This window comes from Anolis sagrei, chromosome 4 (genome assembly GCF_037176765.1).
Source record: "Anolis sagrei isolate rAnoSag1 chromosome 4, rAnoSag1.mat, whole genome shotgun sequence".
In the NCBI taxonomy this organism is placed as follows: domain Eukaryota; kingdom Metazoa; phylum Chordata; class Lepidosauria; order Squamata; family Dactyloidae; genus Anolis; species Anolis sagrei.
Window position 1 is genome coordinate 5,501,570 of NC_090024.1, and position 23,884 is coordinate 5,525,453.

The window sequence follows — 23,884 nt, forward strand, 5'->3', positions numbered from 1 at the left end:
CGGAAAAAGTTACAGAGAATGAACACGTCAAGGTACTCTGGGACTTCTGGATTCAGACAGATAGAGTTTTGGAGCACAACACTCCTGACTTCACGATCGTGTTAAAAAACAATGTATGGATTGTCAATGTTGCAATTCCAGGTGAAAGGAGGATTAACGAGAAACAACTGGAAAAGATGACACGATATGAGGTTTGAAAGATTGAACTGCAAAGACTCTGGCAGAAACCAGCCAAGGTGGTCCCAGTGGTGATCGTCACACTGGGTGCAGTGCCTAAACACCTTGGCCTGCACTTAAACACAATTGGCGCTGACAAGATTACTATCTGCCAGCTGCAAAAGGCCACCTTACTGGGATCTGCTTGCATTATCCGCCGATACATCACACAGTCCTAGACACTTGGGAAATGTCCGATGTGTGATCCAATACAACAGCCAGCAGAGTGTCTGCTGTGGACTCATCTTGCTGTATTTCAAATAATAATAATCTTTATTTGTACCACACCACCATCTCCCCGAGGGGACTCAGGACAGCTAACATAAGACCAAGCCCAAATATACTATACACCAAAATAAAATACAAAATTCAGGTAACAAAATTTCAACAGAATAAAATACATAAAGAAGCAAAGTAAAATACATAAAGGAGATTGACATATATAAAATCAAACACAATGGGCAAGCCAGAATGTAACAATACACAAAGTTCTGTGTAAGGCACATTGCATGTAAGCACTGCCTTTGCACATTGCGGTAGTGCCGTGAGTAGTCAGCTACATGGATTGACTGTTGGCCACATACATTGCTCTAGGCCGGTATTCAGTACTGCATTGCACAATACAAGCTTCGTTGGCAGATATTTACACTGTTATGGAGCTCTCTTGGCATTGATGTGAGTAATTCCCTTCCCATTTGTTTTCTATTTGCACATTAATTTTCAAATGGAAGACCACACGCTGAGAACCTCCGGCATAGAGACAACTCACAATGGGTGTCTGTGTGTCCTTTAAATGTCCACTTTTTGGCCTGGCACTGAAGTGTGTGATGTGGTGGGGCTGCTAGCGTTGGGAGAGTCTCAAATGCATGAGCTGGTTTATGTGGCCTTTTTCTTAGTGTCCTAGTAGGAAAACGGAGCTTCCACCAACTGTGTTGAGTCTGAGCAGTGAGTGAGAAGCAGCCCTGCCTTATGGACTGTGCGCATTCAGAAGAAGATCTACAAGCCACTCTAAACACCTTTGCAGAAGCATACGAGAAGCTCGGCCTGTCATTGAACATTGAGAAAACCAAAGTGCTCTTCCAGCATCACCAGCCAATGCCAGAGATACAGCTTAATGGTGTAATATTAGAAAATGTTGACCATTTCTGCTACCTTGGCAGCCTCCTCCACACCAAAGTCAACATCAACATCGAAATACAACACCTGAGCTCTGCAAGTGCATTATTTTTCCGAATGAAGCAGAGAGTGTTTGAGGACCGGGACATCCGTAGGGATACCAAGGTGCTTGTTTATAAAGCTATTGTCCTCCCAACCCTGCTATATGCCTGCGAGACGTGGACTGTCTACAGACGTCACATGCAACGCCTGGAACGATTCCATCAGCGCTGCCTCCGGAAAGTTCTGCAAATCTCTTAGGAAGACAGGCGGACCAATGTCAGCATGCTGGAAGAAGCAAAGACCACCAGTATTGAAGCGATGGTCCTCCGCCATCAACTCCGCTGGACCGGCCATGTTATCCAGATGCCCAACCACCGTCTCCCAAAGCAGTTGCTCTACTCCGAACTCAAGAACGGAAAATGGAATGGACAGGAAAAGAGATTTAAAGATGGGCTCAAAGCCAACCTTAAAAGCTCTGGCATAGACACTGAGAACTGGGAAACCCTGGCCCTTGAGCGCTCCAGCTGGAGGTCAGCTGTGATCAGCAGTGCTGCAGAATTTGAAGAGGCACGAATGAAGGATGAAAGAGAAAAATGTGCCAAGAGGAAGGTGCATCAAACCAACCCCAACTGAGACCGCCTTCCACCTGGAAACCGATGCCCTCACTGTGGGAGAAGATGCAGATCAAGAATAGGGCTCCACAATCACCTATGGACCCACCAAAATACTGATCTTGGAAGACTATCCTATTCGGCCAACGAGGGATCGCCTAAGTAAGTAGGAAAATGGAGCTTCCACCAACTGTGTTGACTGTGAGCAGTGAGTGAGAAGCAGCCCTGCATTGTGTTCTTGTGATTTATATGATCTCTTAATGGACTAGAATTGGAAGTGGGAGACTATGGCTCACCTAGCCTTTTTGGAAGGTCTGCTAGGTCTCTGGGTCCATTTCTGGTGCCAGTATCGTAATGTGGGAAGAAGGGTGATTCTGTCCCTCATCAAAGACATGTTTCAAGGTAAATGTTGCATGCTCCTTGCAAAGAGTATTGACTGTGTGAACCCAATGAGTCCCGTCTCCTGCTCTTTCGGTGGCCTCATCCTGGGCCCATAATCCCTTGGTGATGAGTGGCTTTCTCCCCTTATTGCTAGATTGCATTAAACTTCGCCCTGCCGGTGACTTTTTTTTTCTGGAGGCAATAGATGGGGGAGTATATTTTAAATTAATTTTACTGCACTTTTGTAATATTTTTGTTTTAAATAGATTTATAAGCGACTTGGGGGCCATTTCTACAAATTTATGAAGATAATTTCCACTCTCGTGATAAGGTTAAATTTACACCTGCTATTTCCATATTAATTCACATTGCTAAGTGGATCTAATTTTCTTCCGTTCTTCTATCTGGCGTGTGCGGCCGTTCCTAATGCAATTTCCCCCCTCGCTAAATCACTGTGATCGGGAGTCATGATCGAGTTAAATTAACTTAAATTAATTTACTTAATAAGAGCTCCAATGAGGTTAAGATTTATTGATCGGGCTCCTTTCTCACTCCTCCCCTATTATCTCTTTGGGGATTTCTCCCCCCCCCCCCCCCCAAGTCTCCTTTTACATCCCATTGTGGGTTCGTGGAGGAACGTGGCTGCTTAGAGATCATCGGCGGTGCCAGAAATGCAGGGGTTTATCTAGGATGCCAATGGAGTTCTGACTTGAGAAATTGCACGTGGCAATATCCTTGGGGATCAATTGAATTGGTCCACTTCCCAGGAAATGATTGCTCAGATTGGTGGGCTCATAAACCAGGTCTGTGTTATGCCACGTGCCAATCCCAATGCTCTAGTGTCTTCCTTGATCTGTGCATATAAAGCAGCATTTGTACAGTGGGCGCTGCATTCCTCGCGGATTCCTTGCCTTTAAAGATTAGGTATCTGATTAAATATCTGGCTTTCAAGTGGCTGATTGACCAATTGCGTTCACGGCTCACGACACCTCAATGACGGTGGTTTTCTGAGGATGCTGAGTGAAGGTGGCAGTTCCTCTCAAGTACGAGATGTTCAAACGGAACAAAACAAAACACCCGCAGCTTTGTTGCCGAGACAAAGGGAAGCCTTCTTCATTATTCTAATCCGGCACTCCGGCCCCTTGCTTTGGCAATTCCACAGGTGACGTCTGGAACAACTAAAGCTGCCAGCATTGTTTTTGTAGCTTTCCGGTGTATTTTCAGCTGCTGTCGCAGACACACTTTACACAGCTTGCTCAGATCCTACGGGCCTGGGGTTGGGGTGGTTTGTTGGCATGGGTTTTCAAACTTTGTTAGACTTTTCATGCCACCTCATAGAAAGAGTTCCCTAGCTCACGCATGAGGACATATTTTATTTATCGTATCAGAAGCAAACCAAGGGTATAGTTGTAATATAGTTCAATGTACGAGGGGTATTTTTTAAGTAAGGTCCGTTGGAACATAAGTACACAACGAAAGTTTATTTCAAAAAAGTAAATTTATTTTCAGAAAGTACATACTTCACTCTATTTTTCGACATAGTTGCCAAGTTTGTTCAAACACTTATCGTACCTCTGAGCCAATTTTAAAATACCCTCTTCATAAAAACTTGCTTCAACTGAAGCCAACAAATCGTCTGTAATCAAAGAAGGGTGACTGGAGTGGTCCTCATCATGGACGTTGTCATGGCCATCTTTGAATTGTCGTACCCACTTATGCACTTTGCTTTCACTCATAACAGTCTCACCGTACACTTCACAAATCTGTCGATGAATTTCTGCAGCAGGCAGGTTCCTTGCTGACAAAAACCATATCACTGAGCAAACCTCACATGCAGTGGATGAGTTGATAGTCTTCAACATTTTTAAAGCACAGAACAGAACCGTACAGGTGAGCTACAGAGCGGAAACTGAGCACAGGTGTTCCCGAGGCATGCCGATACACGACGCATGCGCTCGTTGCGGTATGCGCATGAACTACTAGTGTCTACAACAAACCGGACCTTACTTTAAAACTACCCCTCGTATTTAAAAAACACAAAGCTTAAAAACTTGGCATTATATTGAATGTTCTTTGACCAGTAGCTGGGTACTAGGACCGCCTCTGGTGTTGCTATAAGAAGGTTCTCCATTGTGCATGTGGCAGGGCTCAGGATGCATTGCAATAGGTGGTATGTGGTATGCTCTTTTCCATGTTCACATGTCGCGTGTCGTGGACTCCACTTTGTGGCTCCATTTCTTAAGGTTGGCTCTGCATCTTGTGGTTCCAGAGCACAGTCTGTTCAGTGCCTTCCAAGTCACCCAGTTTTCTGTGTGCCCAGGGGGGAGTCTTTCATTCAGTATCAACCACTGATTGAGGTTCCGGGTTTTAGCCTGCGACCTTTGGACTCTTTCTTGCTGAGTTGCTCCTGCGAGTATCTCTGTAGATTTTAGAAAACTATTTCTTGATTTGTTTGGATCTGGTGTGCTTGGGGTGATTTGATTGCATGGGTTTTCAAACTTTTATTAGCCTTTTCATGCCAATTCATACCACAGAGTTCTCTAGTTCACACATGAGGACATGAAGCGATAAAATAAAATAATCACTCCAGAACTGCAGAAAAAAATCCCTGAATTAAAACATTATTATTATTATTATTATTATTATTATTATTATTATTATTATTATTTTACTGTCACAAAAACAGTATTTCACAGCAAATGAGATATATATGCTGGATTTCGTATCACAAAATCACAAGTCGAACATTTCCCAAGTCTCTAGGACTGTGGGATGTATTTTCAAATGAAGCACACAGATCCAAGTCAGGTGGCCTTTTGCAGTTGACAGATCATGATTTTGTCGATGTGTATTGGTTCCAAATGCCGGCTGAGATCTTTTGGCACGGCACACAGTGTGCCGCAGACCACTGCGACCACCTGTACTGGTTTATGCCAGAGATTTTGCAGTTCGATTTTGAGGTCCTGATAATGGCTGAGTTTTTCCTGTTGTTTTTCCTCAATGCGGCTGTCACCTGGTATGGCAACATCAATAATCCAAACTTTTTTCTTTTCCGCAATTGTGATGTCTGGTATATTGTGTTCCATTATTATTATTATTATTATTATTATTAAATTCACAGTAAACCCAAATGTGCAACTTGGCTTACTTATGACACTGTCAGTAGGAGATGACTATTTCGTGGAGAGAGAGAAAAATCATTCTGCAGGAATAATGCAACTTACACCTGTTAAGTTGCTTTGTGCTTTTCCTGCCTGGCAATGTGGTCTCTTCCAATTCTATCATTCTATGATTCTACATCATGAACCACTGATCTTGCGCTGTGCTACTCTACTGCTGAGTATGCATGCCCAGAGTGGAACACATCTCACCACACTAAAACAGTGGATGTGGCTCTTAATGAGACATGCCACATTATCACGGGGTGTCTGCGCCCCACACCACTGGAGAAATTACACTGTTTAGCCAGTATTGCACCACCTGACATCTGCTGGGAAGTAGCAGCCAATAGTGAAAGGACCAAGGCAGAGACATCTCCGGCCCATCCTCTGTTTGGGTATCAGCCAGCACGTCAACGACTTAAATCAAGAAATAGTTTTCTAAGATCTACCGAGACACTTGCTGGAACACCTCAGCAAGCGGGAGTCCAAAAGTGGCAGGCTCAAACCCAGAACCTCAACCAATGGCTGATACCAAATGAGAGGCTCCCCCCTGGGCACACAGAAGACTGGGCGACTTGGAAGGCGCTGAACAGACTGCGCTCTGGCACCACCAGATGCAGAGCCAACCTCAAGAAATGGGGCCACAAAGTGGAATCCCACGACATGCGAGTGCGGAGAAGAAGAGTGAACTCCAAACCACCTGCTTCAATGCAACCCTGAGCCCCGCCACATGCACAATGGAGGACCTTCTTGCAGCAACACCAAAGGCACTCCAAGTGGCCAGATACTGGTCAAAGGACATCTAATCAACTACCAAACCCACAAATTTTGTATTCTGTATTTTGAATTTTTGTATTTTGTCTGTTTGTTTGCTTTGTTCTGTTAGAAATGTAATATAATTGACTGGTTGCTGATGACTCGATAAATAAAATACCACTGAGCTGGGTCACAGTTATGCAGAAAATTGTCCAGACTGTTACATATCCAAGTCAGAGTCATAAATGAATTATTGCCATATCCCATGGAGAAAGGGCCAGTGACATGGGGTATAAGCAGTGAATAAAGCAGACTTGGTGTTTGGCTGACTTTTTAAAACCTAGGGTAATTTGTGGCATTGGGATATTTGTTGTTGTTGTTCATTCGTTCAGTCGTCTCCGACTCTTCGTGACCTCATGGACCAGCCCACGCCAGAGCTCCCTGTCGGCCGTCACCACCCCCAGCTCCTTCAAGGTCAGTCCAGTCACTTCAAGGATGCCATCCATCCATCTGGCCCTTGGTCGGCCCCTCTTCCTTTTGCCTTCCACTTTCCCCAGCATAATTGTCTTCTCCAGGCTTTGCTGTCTCCTCATGATGTGGCCAAAGTATTTCAACTTTGTCTCTAGTATCCTTCCCTCCAATGAGTAAACTGTGCAAACCTGTGCTGTTCAAACATCAGTGGGGAGTGGAGCCCAAAAAAGCATCATGTCCATGTTTTAGGAGACTCTAAAGTCGGTTTTCCAAGGCGAATTAACCCACAAAGAATTTCCCAAGGCTCCGCGTCCTCCGCTTCTCCCTTTCTCTGCCAGTTTTTCTGATGATGCCAAGGGGAGCTTTGGCAGCTGCTTGAGTGGAAACCTATTACAAAAGCCCTTCCTTCTCTTCCCAGGCTCTCTTTGAAGAAACAATACATGCCGAGAGGCGCTCCTTGTGGCACTTTTGTCTGGTCCTCACACGGACCATTTGCAGCCTCAGACACAGAGAGATACAAGAAGGGAGCAGAGGGCAGAAAAATCAATCTCTATTCTGGCTCTCGGTTAAATGGGCAGTATTTGTGGTGGACGAGGAAACCGGGGGAGAATGGTCATTTTAACTAGGCTGTCTGTGCCTAGGAAAAAAAGAGGCGACTGCTTCCATCAAGACAGGTTCCCTTTAATGGACTTAAAGGAAGGAGCAGGAATCAATCAAAAGCCATGCAAGGGACACTAAAGACTGGATGAAAACCCAGGCTCACCCTGAGTTGGCTCCTGGCTGCCTCATAACATTTCTTCCCTTCAAGTACGTATCACAGGTTAAACCAAATTAATCTGCTATATTCCCAGAAAAGGCAAGGGATGCTCCAGATTTTGCTCGTAGCCCTGCATTTTCAAGGTAACATGGACAACAGGATTGTATTCTGTTGCCATCTCCATTTCTGCTCCAAACTGACCCTGGCTTGAGCTGCTAGTAAAGATATAGCCTTAGGTACATGAAATATCTTTTTTATGACAGCTTTTGCATGGATGTGCTAAGAACAACTCCCTAGAAACTCCGATTAGATTCGGTTTGGTTATTTGAGGGGAGGGGGGGTGATTCAGAAAATTGCCTTGGATAGACCACATCAGCTCCAGTTTCTGGTACAGAACATACGCCACCCAGTACAGTAGTTCCCTCACTTATCATGAAGTGGCGAGGGACCACTCTAATCGCCATTTCTTCGCCTACAGAAAACCATATTTAATAAGCCTCAGCACTATAAGAAGGTTTTGAGAGACCAGTCCCTCTTGTTGGAACAGTGTAGTAATGATGAGGTTGCAGACCATTTTTTTATCTCTTGAGGAACATTAATGCTTCACGGACCACAGGTTGGGAACCATTGAACTAGAGCCTCAGTGCAAAACCCTTCCAGTCCCAAGCATTTCAGATAAGGGAGTCTTAATCTATAGCACAGCAGCAGCAGTAGTGGTATACTCCTGACTATACCACTATTTTTGCAGATTTGTGAATGGATAACCATCTGTCAGAGATATTGGATGGTGTATTCCTGCACGGTAGAATAGAGTTGGGTTGAGTGGCCCTTGGGACCCCTTCCAAAGCTAGGAGGTTATGAATCTATAGCCCAAGACATACTGAAAAAGAATTAGACCAAACTAAGAATTAGACCAAAACTAACAAAATGAAGTTCAACAGTGACAAATGCAAGAGACTCCACTTAGGCAGAAAAAACGAAATGCAAAGATACAGAATGGGGGACAATGCCTGGCTCGAGAGCAGGACGTGTGAAAAAGATCTTGGAGTCCTCGTGGACAACAAGTTAAACATGAGCCAGGAATGTGATGTGGCGGCAAAAAAAGCCAATGGGATTTTGGCCTGCATCAATAGGAGTATAGTGTCTAGATCCAGGGAAGTCATGCTCCCAATGCTCTATTCTGCTCTGGTTAGACCACACCTGGAATATTGTGTCCAATTCTGGGCACCACAATTGAAGAGAGAGATTGACAAGCTGGAATGTGTCCAGAGGAGGGCGACTAAAATGATCAAGGGTCTGGAGAACAAGCCCTATGAGGAGTGGCTTAAGGAGCTGGGCATGTTTAGAAGAGAAGGCTGAGAGGAGATATGATCATGGCCATGTATAAATATGTGAGAGGAAGCCACAGGGAGGAGGGAGCATGCTTGTTTTCTGCTTCCCTGGAGACTAGGACGCGAAACAATGGCTTCAAACTACAAGAAAGGAGATTCCATCTGAACATGAGGAAGAACTTCCTGACTGTGAGAGCTGTTCAGCAGTGGAACTCTCTGCCCTGAAGTGTGGTGGAGGCTCCTTCTTTGGAAGCTTTTAAACAGAGGCTGGATGGCCATCTATCAGGGGTGATTTGAATGCAATATTCCTGCTTCTTGGCAGAATGGGGTTGGACTGGATGGCCCATGAGGTCTCTTCCAATTCTTTGATTCTATGAAACAGCCAGACTTCAAAACTTGGCGATACTCCCTTCAGTCCAACCATGTGCATCCTCACTGTAGGGCCAATAGCAACACAAAAGCAAAAGACCTAAAGTACGAGAACTGATCCTACGGCTCGTTTTTTTAAAATCCCAATATGATTACATTGGGAAAGTATTTAGCAATGGCAAATGTCTTTTGTGCCCGTGACTCTCTCCCGATGCTCAGCCGAACAGATTCTGGATTATCTCCCTGTCCACTCCATCTCTTGCCCCTCCTCTTCTCCCTTCGTAACAAAAATCTACGCCCAACATAAAAGCAGTGTTAGCTTCACTTTGATCAAGAACTATTTGGAGGATTGGTAGATAATCAATTATTTTTGGAAGGAGGTAAATGTTAGGCACTGCTTTAAAAATCCTGAAATAGCAATTGTTTTGACACTGTCAAGTGTTATTAAATTGCTGGTGACAGAAGTTCCCAGACAAAGCATCTGGTTCTTAATTTTTAAACTGTTTTCAAACTGTAACAAATACTGAATAATCAGCTTTTTTATATTTAAAAAACAGCCAAAATCAGCATTTTCTTTTATTTCACCGAGTAATTGAGAAAGTTTATTCTATTTGATTTTTCAATTCATTTTTTTCCTTTCTCTTTTTTTTCAAGCCAGCTGCCAGCCTCATTTAGAGAACTTTTTTAATGTAAATGAAGACTTTAAACTAATTACTTGCAAATCGCAATTGGTCATCCACTCAAAGGTGTTTGTTTGGGAACTGAGAGGCATTTGAAAGCAAAGGCAGCTCGGACGAGTGAAAAGACCCAACATTCAGGTGGGAAATGGTGAATGACTGGAAGTAGGTATTTTAAAAATGAGAGATTGCACACAACCTGGCCATTTTAAATCTCAATGAAGATATGAATCAATCTCTTAACTTTACCCCTATTACAACTGTACTCTTGTGCTCTTTTATACTGTATATCAGGCATGGCCAAACTTGGCCCCTCAAGGTGTTTTGGACTTCAACTCCCATAATTCCTAACAGCCTACAGCCTCAGGCTCCTTCATTTCCCCCTCAGCCGGTGCTGAGGGGGTAAAAGAAGGGGCCTGAGGCTGTAGGCTAGGTATGGGCAAACCCATGCCCAGGGGCCAGATGTGGCCTGTTGGGTTCTTTTCTCAGGCCTTCCTTGCTCTCGCCATTCTATTTTTTTCTTCCTCCTCTCTTTCCTTCTGATGCACCTCAGAGTAGAGTCACCTTGCTTCAGACACCAAACAGCACACAAGCAATAGTATATTTCAAAAGATCAATCCAAGGTAGCATAGGCAAACGAGATCCATGAAGACACAGGCAAGGCAAAGTCCCATGAGAACATGACAAAGTCCTGAAACCATGAACATGAAAACTGCAAGATAAATCCCAAGTCTCTTGGCTGAAGCGAGAAGTTGCTCTGACACTGGGGTATTTTCAAACAGCCTGTTTAATAACCTTTGGAAAACATGAAGGCGTTCCTCTGGCCCTCGGCCTACCTCTCCCTCTTGCTAGCGATTCTCACACTTCTTCAAACTTTACATTCCAAGTGATCAGCCCGATCTAAAGCTGCGGCCTCATCAAGGTCAATCTGTTTGTTAGTGCTTTCTTGCTCATTATCTGGCTGAGAACAACTGTCCTCCCTTCCTGAATCAAAATGCACCTGGCTCTCAGTAGTTTCATTGTCAACAGTGTCATCCCTTGCTGTGGGAAACAACTGAACTTCTGTACCTTTTTCTTTCTCGTCTATCACATCACTTTGCACCTGACTGTGAATCTGAATCTCATCATCCTCATCAGATTCATTGACACTATCACTCTGTGATTCCAGCTGAGTCACAACACCTTCCTCCTTTCCTTCCTCTTTCTCCTTCCCTTCCACCCTTTTGTCCTTCCTTCATCCCTTCTTTCCTTCCTTCCTCCTTCCTTCCCTCCCTTTTTTCTCCCTCCTTCCTTCTCTTTCTTCCTCTTTCTTCTTCCTCCCTTCCTTCCTTCTCTCTTTCCTCCCTCCCTCCATCCCCTCCCTCTTTTTCCCTCCTTCATTCCCTTACACCCCTTTGTCCTTCCTTCCTTCTCTCCATTTTGTCTTTCCTTCCTTTTCTCTTTCATTCTTCCATACCTCCCTCTTTCTCCTTCCATCCTTCCTTTTCCACCCTTCCATCCTTTCTTCCTTTCCTTTTGGCTTTCCTTCTCTCTTTCCTTTATTCTTCCCTTCCTTCCATCCATCCTTCCCTTCCTCCTTCCCTTCTTTCCTTCTCTTTTTTCTCCCCTCCCTCCCTCCCTCCCACCCTTCCTTCCTTCCTTCTCTTTTGTCTTTCCTTCCTTCCCTCTTTCCTCCCTCCTTCCGTCTCTCCCTCTTTTCCCTTCCATCCTTCCTTCCCTCCCTCCCTTCTTTCCTTCTCTTTTTTCTCCTTCCTCCTTCTTTCTTTCCTTCTCTTTTGTCTTTCCTTCCCGCTTTTCTCCCTCTTTCTGTCTCTCTCTCCATCCATCCTTCCCTTCCTCCCTTTCATCCTTTCTTCCTTCCCTTTTGGCTTTCCTTCCTTTCTTCTTTCCTTTATTCTTCCCTTTCTTTCTTCCTTCCTTTCTTCCTTCCTTCCTTCCTTCCATCCATCCTTCCCTTTTGTCTTTCCTTCCTTCCTTTTGGCTTTCCTTCCTTTCTTCTTTCCTTTATTCTTCCCTTTCTTTCTTCCTTCCTTCCTTCCTTCCTTCCTTCCATCCTTCCCTTTTGTCTTTCCTTCCTTCCTTTCCTCCTTCCTTCACTCTCTCCCTCTTTCTCCTTTCATTCCTCCTTCCCTTCCTCCCTTTCGTCCTTCTTTCCTTCTCTCTTTTCTTCTTCCTTTTCTTCAGTCTTTCCATCGCTGGACAACCAGTCCTCTTAGCAGGGAACGCTAGCATGCGGCCCCCAAGTTGGAAAGTTTGCCCATGCCTGCTGTGGGCTGTTAGGAATTGTGGGAGTTGAAATCCAAAACATCTGAAGGGCCCAAGTTTGCCCATGCCTGCTATATAGTGTACTCTTTTACTCCTTTATTGTACTCTTTTACAAATTCTTATATTCTTTAAGAGAGGAAAGAAGAAGGATAGCAAGTTTTCTCCAGCCAGTAAGACTTCAATGGTGTCCAAAAGCAAAAATTAAACCCATGGCTAAAGCGCATGTGCCTATATATTCAGAAACTAAGAACCAAACTTTTTTAAAAAAAACTTTTTTCATTGCTGGTCCCACTTGCAAATGAAAGAGAGGTTCTAAGACATAACATGGAATTAAACCCAGCCCTCCAAAGCTGGAAACTCATAGATACTGAGTATAGGAAACAAAGCAGCTTCTTGACGGTTCCTCTTTTTGTTACACAAAGTCTATGGCTGCATTGCAACAACAAAATAAGGAATGAGGATGTATTGGTGTTGGGTTTCATCCCTGGACTACATAAGTCTCTTGTGTCATCAAGTTTCCAGTCCTCAATGGGAAGCTAGGCTAGAGACAGGGCTAAGCTGAGGGATTCCTTCCCCCACATTCGTATGCATGTCGTCGTCCCCCAATTGATGATGTAGTAATGAAATTCTGTGAGGGAACTTCCTCTTTACGTGTTATTGCCCTGGATTGACCATGCAGTCTCTCCACCATTTTTTCAGTCTCTTCTGCCGTTTCTTCCTTTCAGTATGGACACATTTTGCCTCTCTCTAGGCAAAATGTAGCTGCAGGGATCTTTTTACCGAGACTTCATAAGCTAGTCAGCTCCAAGATCTTTTCTATCAAGAACATATTTCGTTTACTGCAATAAATATTTTTGAACCTAAAGTTCTGATTCTGCAATCCTGAGTCCTTCAGAAAATAGAATGCTATCCCTGTTCACCACACATAAGTTTCTGCTGGTTATGAAGTGTACTTCTGGTACTCACAATATTTATAGTGCAATCACCCCAACTGAGGATTATTTTGAGCCTAACAGCTCAAATTCCCCAACAAATGGAAATGCTACCTGGATGCTGAGAGTTTTCTGGTCCTCCAGCTGTGAGCAGAGCTGCTGAAAGATGATGTTGAGCTGGATGGAGAAGCCGTGGTTTTCTTCACAATCCTGTAGCGCGTATTCACCACTTTATTGACAGTGGTGCTTGGAAGAAGCAGATAACTGGACCCTAGAATTGAAAGAGAGGAAGCAAGAGAAGGTTAATATGGAGGGAGTAAACCTGCAAAAATAAGAGTACTCAAACTGAAATGATGAACAAAACAACCATTGTATTGTCGAAGGCTTTCATGGACAGAATCAATGGGTTGTTGTAGGTTTTTTCAGGCTATATGACCCTGTTCTTGAGGCATTGTCTCCTGACATTTCGCCTGCATCTATGGTAAGCATCCTCAGAGGTAGTGAGGTCTGTTGGAACTAGCAAAATTGGGTTTATATATCTGTGGAAAGACCAGGGTGGGACAGAGAACTCTTGACTGCTGGAGCTAGGTGTGAATGTTTCAACTGACCACCTTGATTAGCATTTGATGGCCTGGCAGTTTTTTTTGGTGTGGCTTGTTAGTGCCTGGAGCAATCTTTTGTTGAGAGGTGAGTAGCTGTCCCTGATTGTTTCCTCTCTGTTTTTTTTTTTTTTTGCTGTTGTTTTGTTTTGCTGTTGTTTTCCTAGTTCCAACAGACCTCACAACCTCTGAGGATGCTTGCCATAGATGCAGACGAAACGTCAGGAGGGAATGCCTCTAGAACATGGCCATATAGCCCGAAAAAACCTACAACAACCCAAAAGAACCACTGACTGAAACATTAATAAATTAATACATATTGTGTTTCACTCCAAAAACGATCACAGATTTTATGCCAATTGTTTTTGCCCAAAATATGAGGTGCGACCATTATGTGAAGTTTTTTTAATCCAGTATTACAGTATTTTAAGAAATCAATATAGTAACAACAACAAAAGCAAAACAGGAACAGAGGAACTGAACAGGTAGTTTTTCAATCACTTCTTTCAATGGGAACAATTTTTTTAAATGTGAGGAACATAATTACCCATGAGATAATTGCAGAATAAAAGCCCAAAAAAATGACCTAAAAAAACAGGGTGCGACAATTATGTAGTGACAATGATTATGCGGTGAATTATGATAATTTCATCTGGTTTGGTTTGATTTGATCTATATCTTTCTTTCTCAGGACACAGGTCCCAAGAATCATGATGTTTGAACAAACTGTATTGTGGAAAAGTCTTTTTAAAAAATGAAACACAATTCTATGAAGAGAATGCACTTTTAAAGCATACTAATAAAAAAAGGACAACACTGCAGAATAACAGTGTTTTAGATATTTCACAGCATAGTAAGTAAAATGAGCGTATAGTCTGCCCTCTTTATCCAGATTCTGTATCCACAAGTTCAACCAGCTTGAAAATATCTCCTCCCCCCACCCCAAAAAAATCCCAAATCAAACCTTGATGTTGCTTTTTTTATATAACAGATACAATTATAGTACACTATCTATATAAATAAAAATGTTATGTTCGTTTTAGAATTAACATAACTCAAAAACCACTGGACGAATTGACACCAAATTTGGACACAAGACACGTATCAGGCCAACAAGTGACCATCACTCATAAATACAATTGAAAACACAGCAGAAGAGACTTTAAAAGCCAAAAAATATACGCAAACACACATCTATTCACATATACACAAATATATACACACACACAGTACACATACACAGACTGGGCCACATCAACGCGTGGCAGGGCACAGCTAGTTGCATATAAAAAGATATTAGCATCCATGGACTATGGTATTCACTACTCAGAACCAAACTCCAGCAGATACCAAGGACCCACAATACAAATTTCAATTTTTGCAGTGGTTTTTATAACAGACTAGTCATCCCCTGCCACACGTTGCTGTGGCCTGGTTTGTGTATATGTGTTTTGTGTGTGTATATATTTGTGTTTATGTGTATATACTAGTGTATATACATGGTTTTGCGCGTGCGTTGTATTTTGGGGGGGGGGGTTGTAGGTTTTTTTGGGCTATATGTTCTAGAGGCATTTTGTTTTGTTGTTGTTTTGTTTTTGTTTGTTTTTTGCTTTACAGAATCCCACATAACATTACACCCTACCTTTCCTTGACCTAAACAAAGAGGCTTTCTTCTCCTATACAACATAACTTGGATCATCTGTTTGGGGTATCTGGAACCACTGTTTCTATTTTGTGTATACAGTTAAGACTTCCATGTTCATAAGTATTAGAAGTGCAAGGTCACTGCAAAAGTGGGGAAAGGCATCTTAGGTTCTCCCACACAACCCTATTATCAACTTCTGCTGGAGGTTGACCATAGAATTGTGCTGGAAGACCTAAAGATTGGTTTGTTGTAGGTTTTTTCGGGCTATATGGCCATGTTCTAAAGGCATTTTCTCCTGACGTTTCGCCTGCATCTATGGCAAGCATTCTCACTACCATCAGCACCAGGATTGTGGCGCAGCTGACTGAGTGTCAGTTGCTTTAAGATCACTCTGACCAAAAGGTAATGAGTTCGAAGCCAGCCCGGGTTGGAGTGGGTTTCCAACCAATTGTGTAGCCTGTTGTCGACCTTTGCAACCCGAAAGACAGTTGCATCTGTCAAGTAGGAAAATAAGATACCACCTTAAAGTGTGGGGAGGCTAAATTAACTAATTTATGAGGCCATAAATAAGACTCCAGCAAAAGCATGTGGGGAATGCGGAAGTACTTCATCAGTGTCGCAGATGGACGATGAAAGCGACAGCTCCCCTGGCGGCCAGAAAAAGTTAAATAGCCTCTGTCTATGTATGTATATGTTGTATGTCAAAATTGGCATTGAATGTTTGCCATATATGTGTACACTGTGATCCGCCCTGAGTCCCCTGCGGGGTTAGAAGGGTGGAATATAAAAGCTGTAAAATAATAATAATAATAATAATAATAATAGCCCGAAAAAACCTACAACAACCCAGTGATTCCGGCCATGAAAGCCTTCGACAAGACCGAAAGATTCCTAAATAAATACTCTTTCTGGTAATCTCTAGGTCCTTGAGCACTACTCTGTGGTCAATGTCCAACAAAGGTTGGTTATCGAGTTGTACTAGAGGACTTAGAGATTCTCAGAGAGATGTTCTTTCTAGGAATGTCTAGGTCAGGCATGGGCAAACTTCTGCCCTCCACGTGTTATGGACTTATAACAGATACAATATAACAGATACAATATAACAGATACAATAGCTCCCTGGCTATTAGGAATTGTGGGAGTTGAAGTCCAAAACACCTGGAGGGCAGAAGTTTGCCCATGTCTGGTCTAAGTCCTTCAGCACAGCTATATGACCAACGTCTGGTGGAAGTTGGACAGAGAGTCACACGGGAAGACTTAGAGATTCCAAGAAAGACCCTATGAATGAAATCTGCCAAAGTTAAACTTGCAACTCTGAAGGTCCAACAATATGTCAGTGTGATGCACCTAGATCTCACCTGCTCTTTGCCAATCCAGTGCTGTGTGCTGAACTGCAACTATCTGATCCTAACTTCTTCTATAGCACAAAACGGTGACCTTCTGACCTCCCAGGTAATTTGACCATCTATGAAGTATATATCTCTTACCTGAAATATTGCAGATTCTTCCCCGTATTGTGCTGCTGAGTGTCTTTGGACACCCTCCGCACTCATTTAGAAATAACACCTTTATCTGTGACATCTACACTCCCAAACAGATTTATGTATTTAATCATTTCGACTCTCACAATATTTTGCAATGTGATATACACACCATTTTTTCTGCTGAATGCTCCATGCAATTAACAGCTATATGTTTGATTCTGTTTCTTCCCCTTCTTGATAGCCAGCAATTTCTTTTCCTGGAGCTTTAAGGAATGCATCTAATTGCCTGACTTTTATAACATACAGCTATAACTGCCCAGATAATTAAAGCTGACACGACATGCTGAGACTAAGTCTGCTGGTTTTATAACTGATTTGAAGAGATGGCTCCCCCACCCCTTTGGGAATCCTCTAATTAAAATTATTGCAAGGTGGGCAGTGGAAAAAAGGAAGGCCCATGGTTTTGCTTTTTTAATTCCTGGATTTCTTCTATCCTCCTTGGGAAAAGCAACCTTAATATCCCCTACCACTTAAGTTAGAGTTTTCGGAAGGCAATATATCAGGAGTCACACCAAATAAAAATCCACGGCAGGCAGCCTTCTTGCAGTTGCAGTCTCTCAGAGACGCCTTCCAAATTTCATTCAGAGTCAAGGAATAAAAACTTTCCGAGGGTGGATCTACACTGCCGCATAATCCCATCCAATGTTGTTAATGTGCATTCTTAAACTGCATCATATGGCAGTGTAGATCCAGCCTGAATCTGGTGAGGTCACACTTGGCTTAAGCCAGACCAGGCGGAACCCACTTATCTCAAACACAGGGGTATCGTGTTCTTTGTGGGGAGGCCACACTACTACCTGACGACACCAAATTGGGAGGGATAGCCAATAGTCCAGAGGACAGGAGCAGAATTCAAAACGATCTTGACAGATTAGAGAGATGGGCCAAAACTAACAAAATGAAGTTCAACAGTGACAAATGCAAGATACTCCACTTTGGCAGAAAAAATGAAATGCAAAGATACAGAATGGGGGATGCCTGGCTCGAGAGCAGTACGTGTGAAAAAGATCTTGGAGTCCTCGTGGACAACAAGTTAAACATGAGCCAACAATGTCATGTGGCGGCAAAAAAAGCCAATGGGATTTTGGCCTGCATCAATAGGAGCATAGTGTCTAGATCTAAGGAAGTAATGCTACCCCTCTATTCTGCTTTGGTTAGACCACATCTGGAATATTGTGTCCAATTCTGGGCACCACAATTCAAGAGAGATATTGACAAGCTGGAATGTGTCCAGAGGAGGGCGACTAAAATGATCAAGGGTCTGGAGAACAAGCCCTATGAGGAGCGGCTTAGGGAACTGGGCATGTTTAGCCTGAAGAAGAGAAGGCTGAGAGGAGATATGATAGCCATGTATAAATATGTGAGAGGAAGCCACAGGGAGGAGGGAGCAAGCTTGTTTTCTGCTTCCTTGGAGACTAGGACGCGGAACAACGGCTTCAAACTACAAGAGAGGAGATTCCATCTGAACATGAGGAAGAACTTCCTGACTGTGAGAGCCGTTCAGCAGTGGAACTCTCTGCCCCGGAGTGTGGTGGAGGCTCCTTCTTTGGAAGCTTTTAAGCAGAGGCTGGATGGCCATTTGTCAGGGGTGATTTGAATGCAATATTCCTGCTTCTTGGCAGGGGGTTGGACTGGATGGCCCATGAGGTCTCTTCCAACTCTTTGATTCTATGATTCTATGATTCTATGACCTTGAAGCTTCTATGATCCGTATTTGTGGCCTTGAAGCCACTCCTCCAGTCCTCCAAAGGTCCCTCCCATGCCTCCTGTTTTTCTTTCATAATAGTCAAATCTTTCCAGACCTTTTTGCCCATAAAACCATGCAAGAAGTCACCTCAAAGACAAGAAAATTTATGTAAATAACTTCAACAAACCCACTGAAGCATTCCAAAACCTCTAACTGACCCAAAATACCTGTTTCCCTCTGGAGTTTCTCTCTTCACTGAGCTCTGTCAGTTAAGCTTTGCTATAAATGCTGCAACTACAATGCTGTATTGTATGTCCAGCAACTACAATGCTGTATTGTATGTCAACCAACCTGATGTTACGGCTACATACAGTGCAAGACTCTGAGAACATCCTCTTAAACAACAAACAAGCTCTGACTACATTCTGTGCTGCCCATATAATAATAATAATAATCATCATCATCATCATGTTGGTCTCTCTTGGGAAATAATAATAATAATCATCATCATCATCTATATAAATAAAAATGTAATGTTCACCTCAAAGACAAGAAAATTCATGTAAATAACTTCAACAAACCCACTGAAGCACCACAGAACCTCTAACTGACCCAAAATACCTGTTTCCCTCTGGAGTTTCCCTCTTCACTGAGCTCTGTCAGTTAAGCTTTGCTATAAATGCTGCAACTACAATGCTGTATTGTATGTCAACCAACCTGATGTTACGGCTACATACAGTGCAAAACTCTGAGAACATCCTCTTAAACAACGAACAAGCTCTGACTACATTCTGTGCTGCCCATATAATCATCATCATCATCATCATCATCATCATTTATTTATTTATTTATTTGGGGTTCTTTTACCCCGCCCTTCTCACCCCGAAGGGGACCCAGGGCGGCTTACACAGTAAAGGCACGATTAGATGGCAGCATCACAACAATCATCTCAACTTACAGTAAAATTCACAATTACTAACATCTTCATGCATTATTCCAATAAAAAATCAATAAAATCAATAAAATCAATACAAACCTAAATTCCTCCCTTACGTTGTCAGTGTTTGCTGTCTCATAGATCCGTTTTTAATACCATTTCGTCCATCCTGCTGGTCTTTAATTGCCTGGTTGCCCAAAGGCCTGGTCCCATAACCAAGTTTTCACCCTCCTCCTGAAGGAGAGGAGGGATGGTGATGCTCTGATTTCCCCGGGGAGTGAGCTCCACAGGTGAGGGGCCACCACTGAGAAAGCCCTGCTCCTCGTCCCCACCAGCCTCACTTGTGAGAGTGGTGGGGTCGAGAGCAGGACCTCCCCAGATGATCTCAAGCTCCGAGGTGGGACGTAGCGGGAGATACGTTCGGACAGATACAGTGGACCGGAACCGTACAGGGTTTTATAGGTCAAGACCAGCACCTTGAATTGTGCTCGGAACTGAACTGGCAGCCAGTGGAGCTGGCATAGCAGGGGGGTGGTATGCTCCCTGTATGTCGCCCCGGTGAGCAATCTGGCTGCCGCACGCTGGACTAGTTGAAGTTTCAGAACAGTCTTCAAGGGCAACCCCACGTAGAGAGCGTTGCAGTAGTCTATTCGGGATGTAACAAGAGCGTGGACCACCGTGGCCAGATCAGACTTCTCAAGCTACGGGCGCAACTGGTGCACAAGTTTTAATTGCGCAAAAGCTCTCCCAGCCACCGCCAAGACCTGGGGTTCCAGGCTCAGCGGTGAATCCAGGATCACTCCCAAGCTGCGAACCTGCGACTTCAGGGGGAGTGTAACCCCATCCAGTACAGGCTGTAACCCTATACCCTGTTCGGCCTTGCGACTGACCAGTAGGACCTCTGTCTTGTCTGGATTTAATTTCAATTTGTTAGCTCTCATCCAGTCCGACACAGCAGCTAGACACCGGTTCAAGGTCTGGACAGCCTCCTTGGTGACAGGTGGAAAGGAGTGACAGATCTGGACATCATCAGCATAGAGATAACATCGCAGTCCGAAACTCCGAATGATCTCTCCCAGCGGCTTCATGTAGATGTTAAACAACATAGGGGACATCATCATGTTGGTTTCTCTTGGGAAATAATAATCATCATCATCATCATCTATATAAATAAAAATGTAATGTTCGTTTGTGGGATTAACATAGCTCAAAAACCACTGGGTGAATTGACACAAAATTTGGACACTATACCCCTAACAGACCAACAAGTGACCATCACTCAGTGGAAAAGGACTTAAAAACCCAAAAAAGCTAAATGTTGAAAAACTAAATGACATACAGGAAAAAAGGGGAGGAAGAGGGAGGGAAGGAAGGAAGGAAGGAGAGAAAGAAAGAAAGAAAGAAAGAAAGAAAGAAAGAAGACAAAGAGGGAGGGAAAGAAAGAATGAAAGAGAGAAGGAAGCATGGAAGAAAAGACCGAAGGAAGGAAGGAAAAAGAGAAGGAAGGATGGAAAAAGAGAAAGTGGAAGGAAAAGAAAAGGGGGAAGGAAAGAAAGAGGTAGAGAGGGAAGAAAGGAGAGAGTGGAAGGGAAAGAAAAGGGAAGAAAAGAAAGAGGTAGAGAAGGTAGGAAGGCGAGAAAGAAAAAAAGGAAAGGAAGGAAAGAGGGAGCGAAGGAAGGAGGGAAAGAAGGAGAGAAAGCGGGAGAGAAGGAAAGAAAGAGAGAGAGAAGGATGAAAGCAAAAAGCGAAGGAAGGAAGGAAGGAAGGAAGGAAGGAAGGAGGTAGAGAAGGAAGGAAGGAGAGAAGGAAAGAAGGAAAGGAAAGGAAAGGAAAAGGAGGGAGGAAGGAGGGAGTGAAGGAAGGAGGGAAGATTGGCCACAGCAAAGCCTGGCGGGTACAGCTAGTAATAATAATAAATTTTATTTATTACTCACCTCCCCTGTATACATTAAAAACAAATGGGCATAAAGTACAATAAAGTACTAAATTTCATAGATCAAAACAGGTGAGTCTTCACCTTGACACATATGCCTTAGATCAGTGGATCTCAGCTTTCCTAATGCCACGACCCGTTAATACAGTTCCTCATATTGTGGTGACCCCCAACCATAAAATTATTCTTGTTGCTACTTCATACCTGTAATTTTGCAACTGTTATGAATCGTAATGTAGATATCTGATATGCAAGATGTATTTTCATTCACTAGACCAAATATGGCACAATTACCTATTACTCCCAAATTTGAATACTGGTGGGGTTGGGGCGGGGGATTGATTTTGTCATTTGGGAGTTGTAGTTGCTGGGATGTATAGTTCACCTACCATACAAGAGCATTCTGAACTCCACCAATAATGGAATTGAACCAAACTTGGCAGACAGAACTGCCATGTCCAACATAAAATACTGGAAGGGTTTGATGGCCACCGACCTTGAGTTTGGGAGTTGAAGTTAATCTACATCCAGAGGACACTGTGAACTTAAAGAATGATGGATCTGAACCAAACTTGGCACGGATACTTAATATGCCCAAATGTGAACACTGATGGAGTTTGAGGAAAATAGACTTGACATTTGGGAGTTGTAGGTGCTGGGATTTATAGTTCACCTATAATCAAAGAGCATTCGGAACCCCACCAATGAGAGAATTGGGCCAAACTTCCCACACAGAACCCCCATGATCAACAGAAAATACTGTATTTTATTATGGTCTTTGGCGACCCCCTCCCCCTGACACCCCACTCATGACCCCCCACCAGGGGTCCCGACCCCCAGGTTGAGAAACGCTGCCTTAGATATTGCTCATCTGCACATTGCCTTTGTGTGTATAACTCCTATGTTTTATAAAATACTCATGCTGGAATACACTCTATCTATCCCAATCAGTTCTATGAAGAGATGCTGGCAATCAGTGCTGAGACTGGGTAGTTTCTTTGGCCAAAGTTATTATTTGCTGCCTGTTTGCTTTCCTTCTCAATTTCAGGGCTCCGTGTTCCATCTAGAGCAGTGTTTCTCAAACTGGGGGTCGGGACCCCTGGAGGGGTCGCACGGGGATGTCAGAGGGGTCGCCAAAGTCCATCAGAAAACACAGTATTTTCTGTTGGTCATGAGGGATCTGTGTGGGAAGTTTGGCCCAATTCATTGGTATGGTTCAGAATGCTCTTTGATTGTAGGTGAACTATACATCCCAGCAACTACAACTCCCAAATGACAAGGTCTCTCCCCACCCGCCAAACTTCACCAGTGTTCACATTTGGCCATATTGAGTATCTGTGCCAAGTTTGGTCCAGATCCATCATTGTTTGAGTCCACAGTGCTCTCTGGATGTAGGTGAACTACAACTCCAAAACTCAAGGTCAATGCCCACCAAACCCTTCCAATATTTTCTGTTGGTCATGAGAGTTCTGTGTGCCAAGTGTGGTTCAATCCCATTGCTGGTGGAGTTCAGAATGCTCTTTGATTGTGGGTGAACTATGAATTCCAGCAACTATAACTCCCAAATGACAAAATCAACACCACCAACCCCAACCCATCAGTATTCAAATTTGGGCGTATTGGGTATTTGTGCAAAATTTGGTCCAGTGAATGAAAATACATCCTGGATATCATATTCATAAAAGGACTATTGGCTATCCATCCCAATTTGGTGTCGTCTGCAAACTTGATGAAGGCATGATCATCAAGTTTGCAGACGACACCAAATTGGGAGGGATAGCCAATAGTCCAGAGGACAGGAGCAGAATTCAAAACGATCTTGACAGATTAGAGATGGGCCAAAACTAACAAAATGAAGTTCAACAGTGACAAATGCAAGATACTCCACTTTGGCAGAAAAAATGAAATGCAAAGATACAGAATGGGGGACGCCTGGCTTGAGAGCAGTACGTGTGAAAAAGATCTTGGAGTCCTCGTGGACAACAAGTTAAACATGAGCCAACAATGTGATATGGCGGCAAAAAAAGCCAATGGGATTTTGGCCTGCATCAAGAGGAGCATAGTGTCTAGATCTAAGGAAGTAATGCTACCCCTCTATTCTGCTTTGGTTAGACCACATCTGGAATATTGTGTCCAATTCTGGGCACCACGATTCAAGAGAGACATTGACAAGCTGGAATGTGTCCAGAGGAGGGCGACTAAAATGATCAAGGGTCTGGAGAACAAGCCCTATGAGGAGCGGCTTAGGGAACTGGGCATGTTTAGCCTGAAGAAGAGAAGGCTGAGAGGAGATATGATAGCCATGTATAAATATGTGAGAGGAAGCCACAGGGAGGAGGGAGCAAGCTTGTTTTCTGCTTCCCTGGAGACTAGGACGCGGAACAATGGCTTCAAACTACAAGAAAGGAGATTCCATCTGAACCTGAGGAAGAACTTCCTGACTGTGAGAGCCGT

The 23,884-nt window shown here is 43.5% G+C and overlaps 1 protein-coding gene across 1 annotated transcript in view; it reads right to left on the reverse strand.

Annotated features, from left to right (window-relative positions):
• Positions 1–14,235, reverse strand: part of ZC3H3 (zinc finger CCCH-type containing 3) — a 225,226-nt gene extending 210,991 nt beyond the window's left edge. The window contains exons 1-2 of the mRNA XM_067467003.1: positions 14,232–14,235; positions 13,200–13,356 (exon numbers count right to left, since the gene is read on the reverse strand). Of these exons, the coding sequence (XP_067323104.1) occupies positions 13,200–13,356; positions 14,232–14,235 (161 nt within the window). The remainder of the gene's footprint in view (positions 1–13,199; positions 13,357–14,231) is intronic.
• Positions 14,236–23,884: the final 9,649 nt, after the last annotated feature.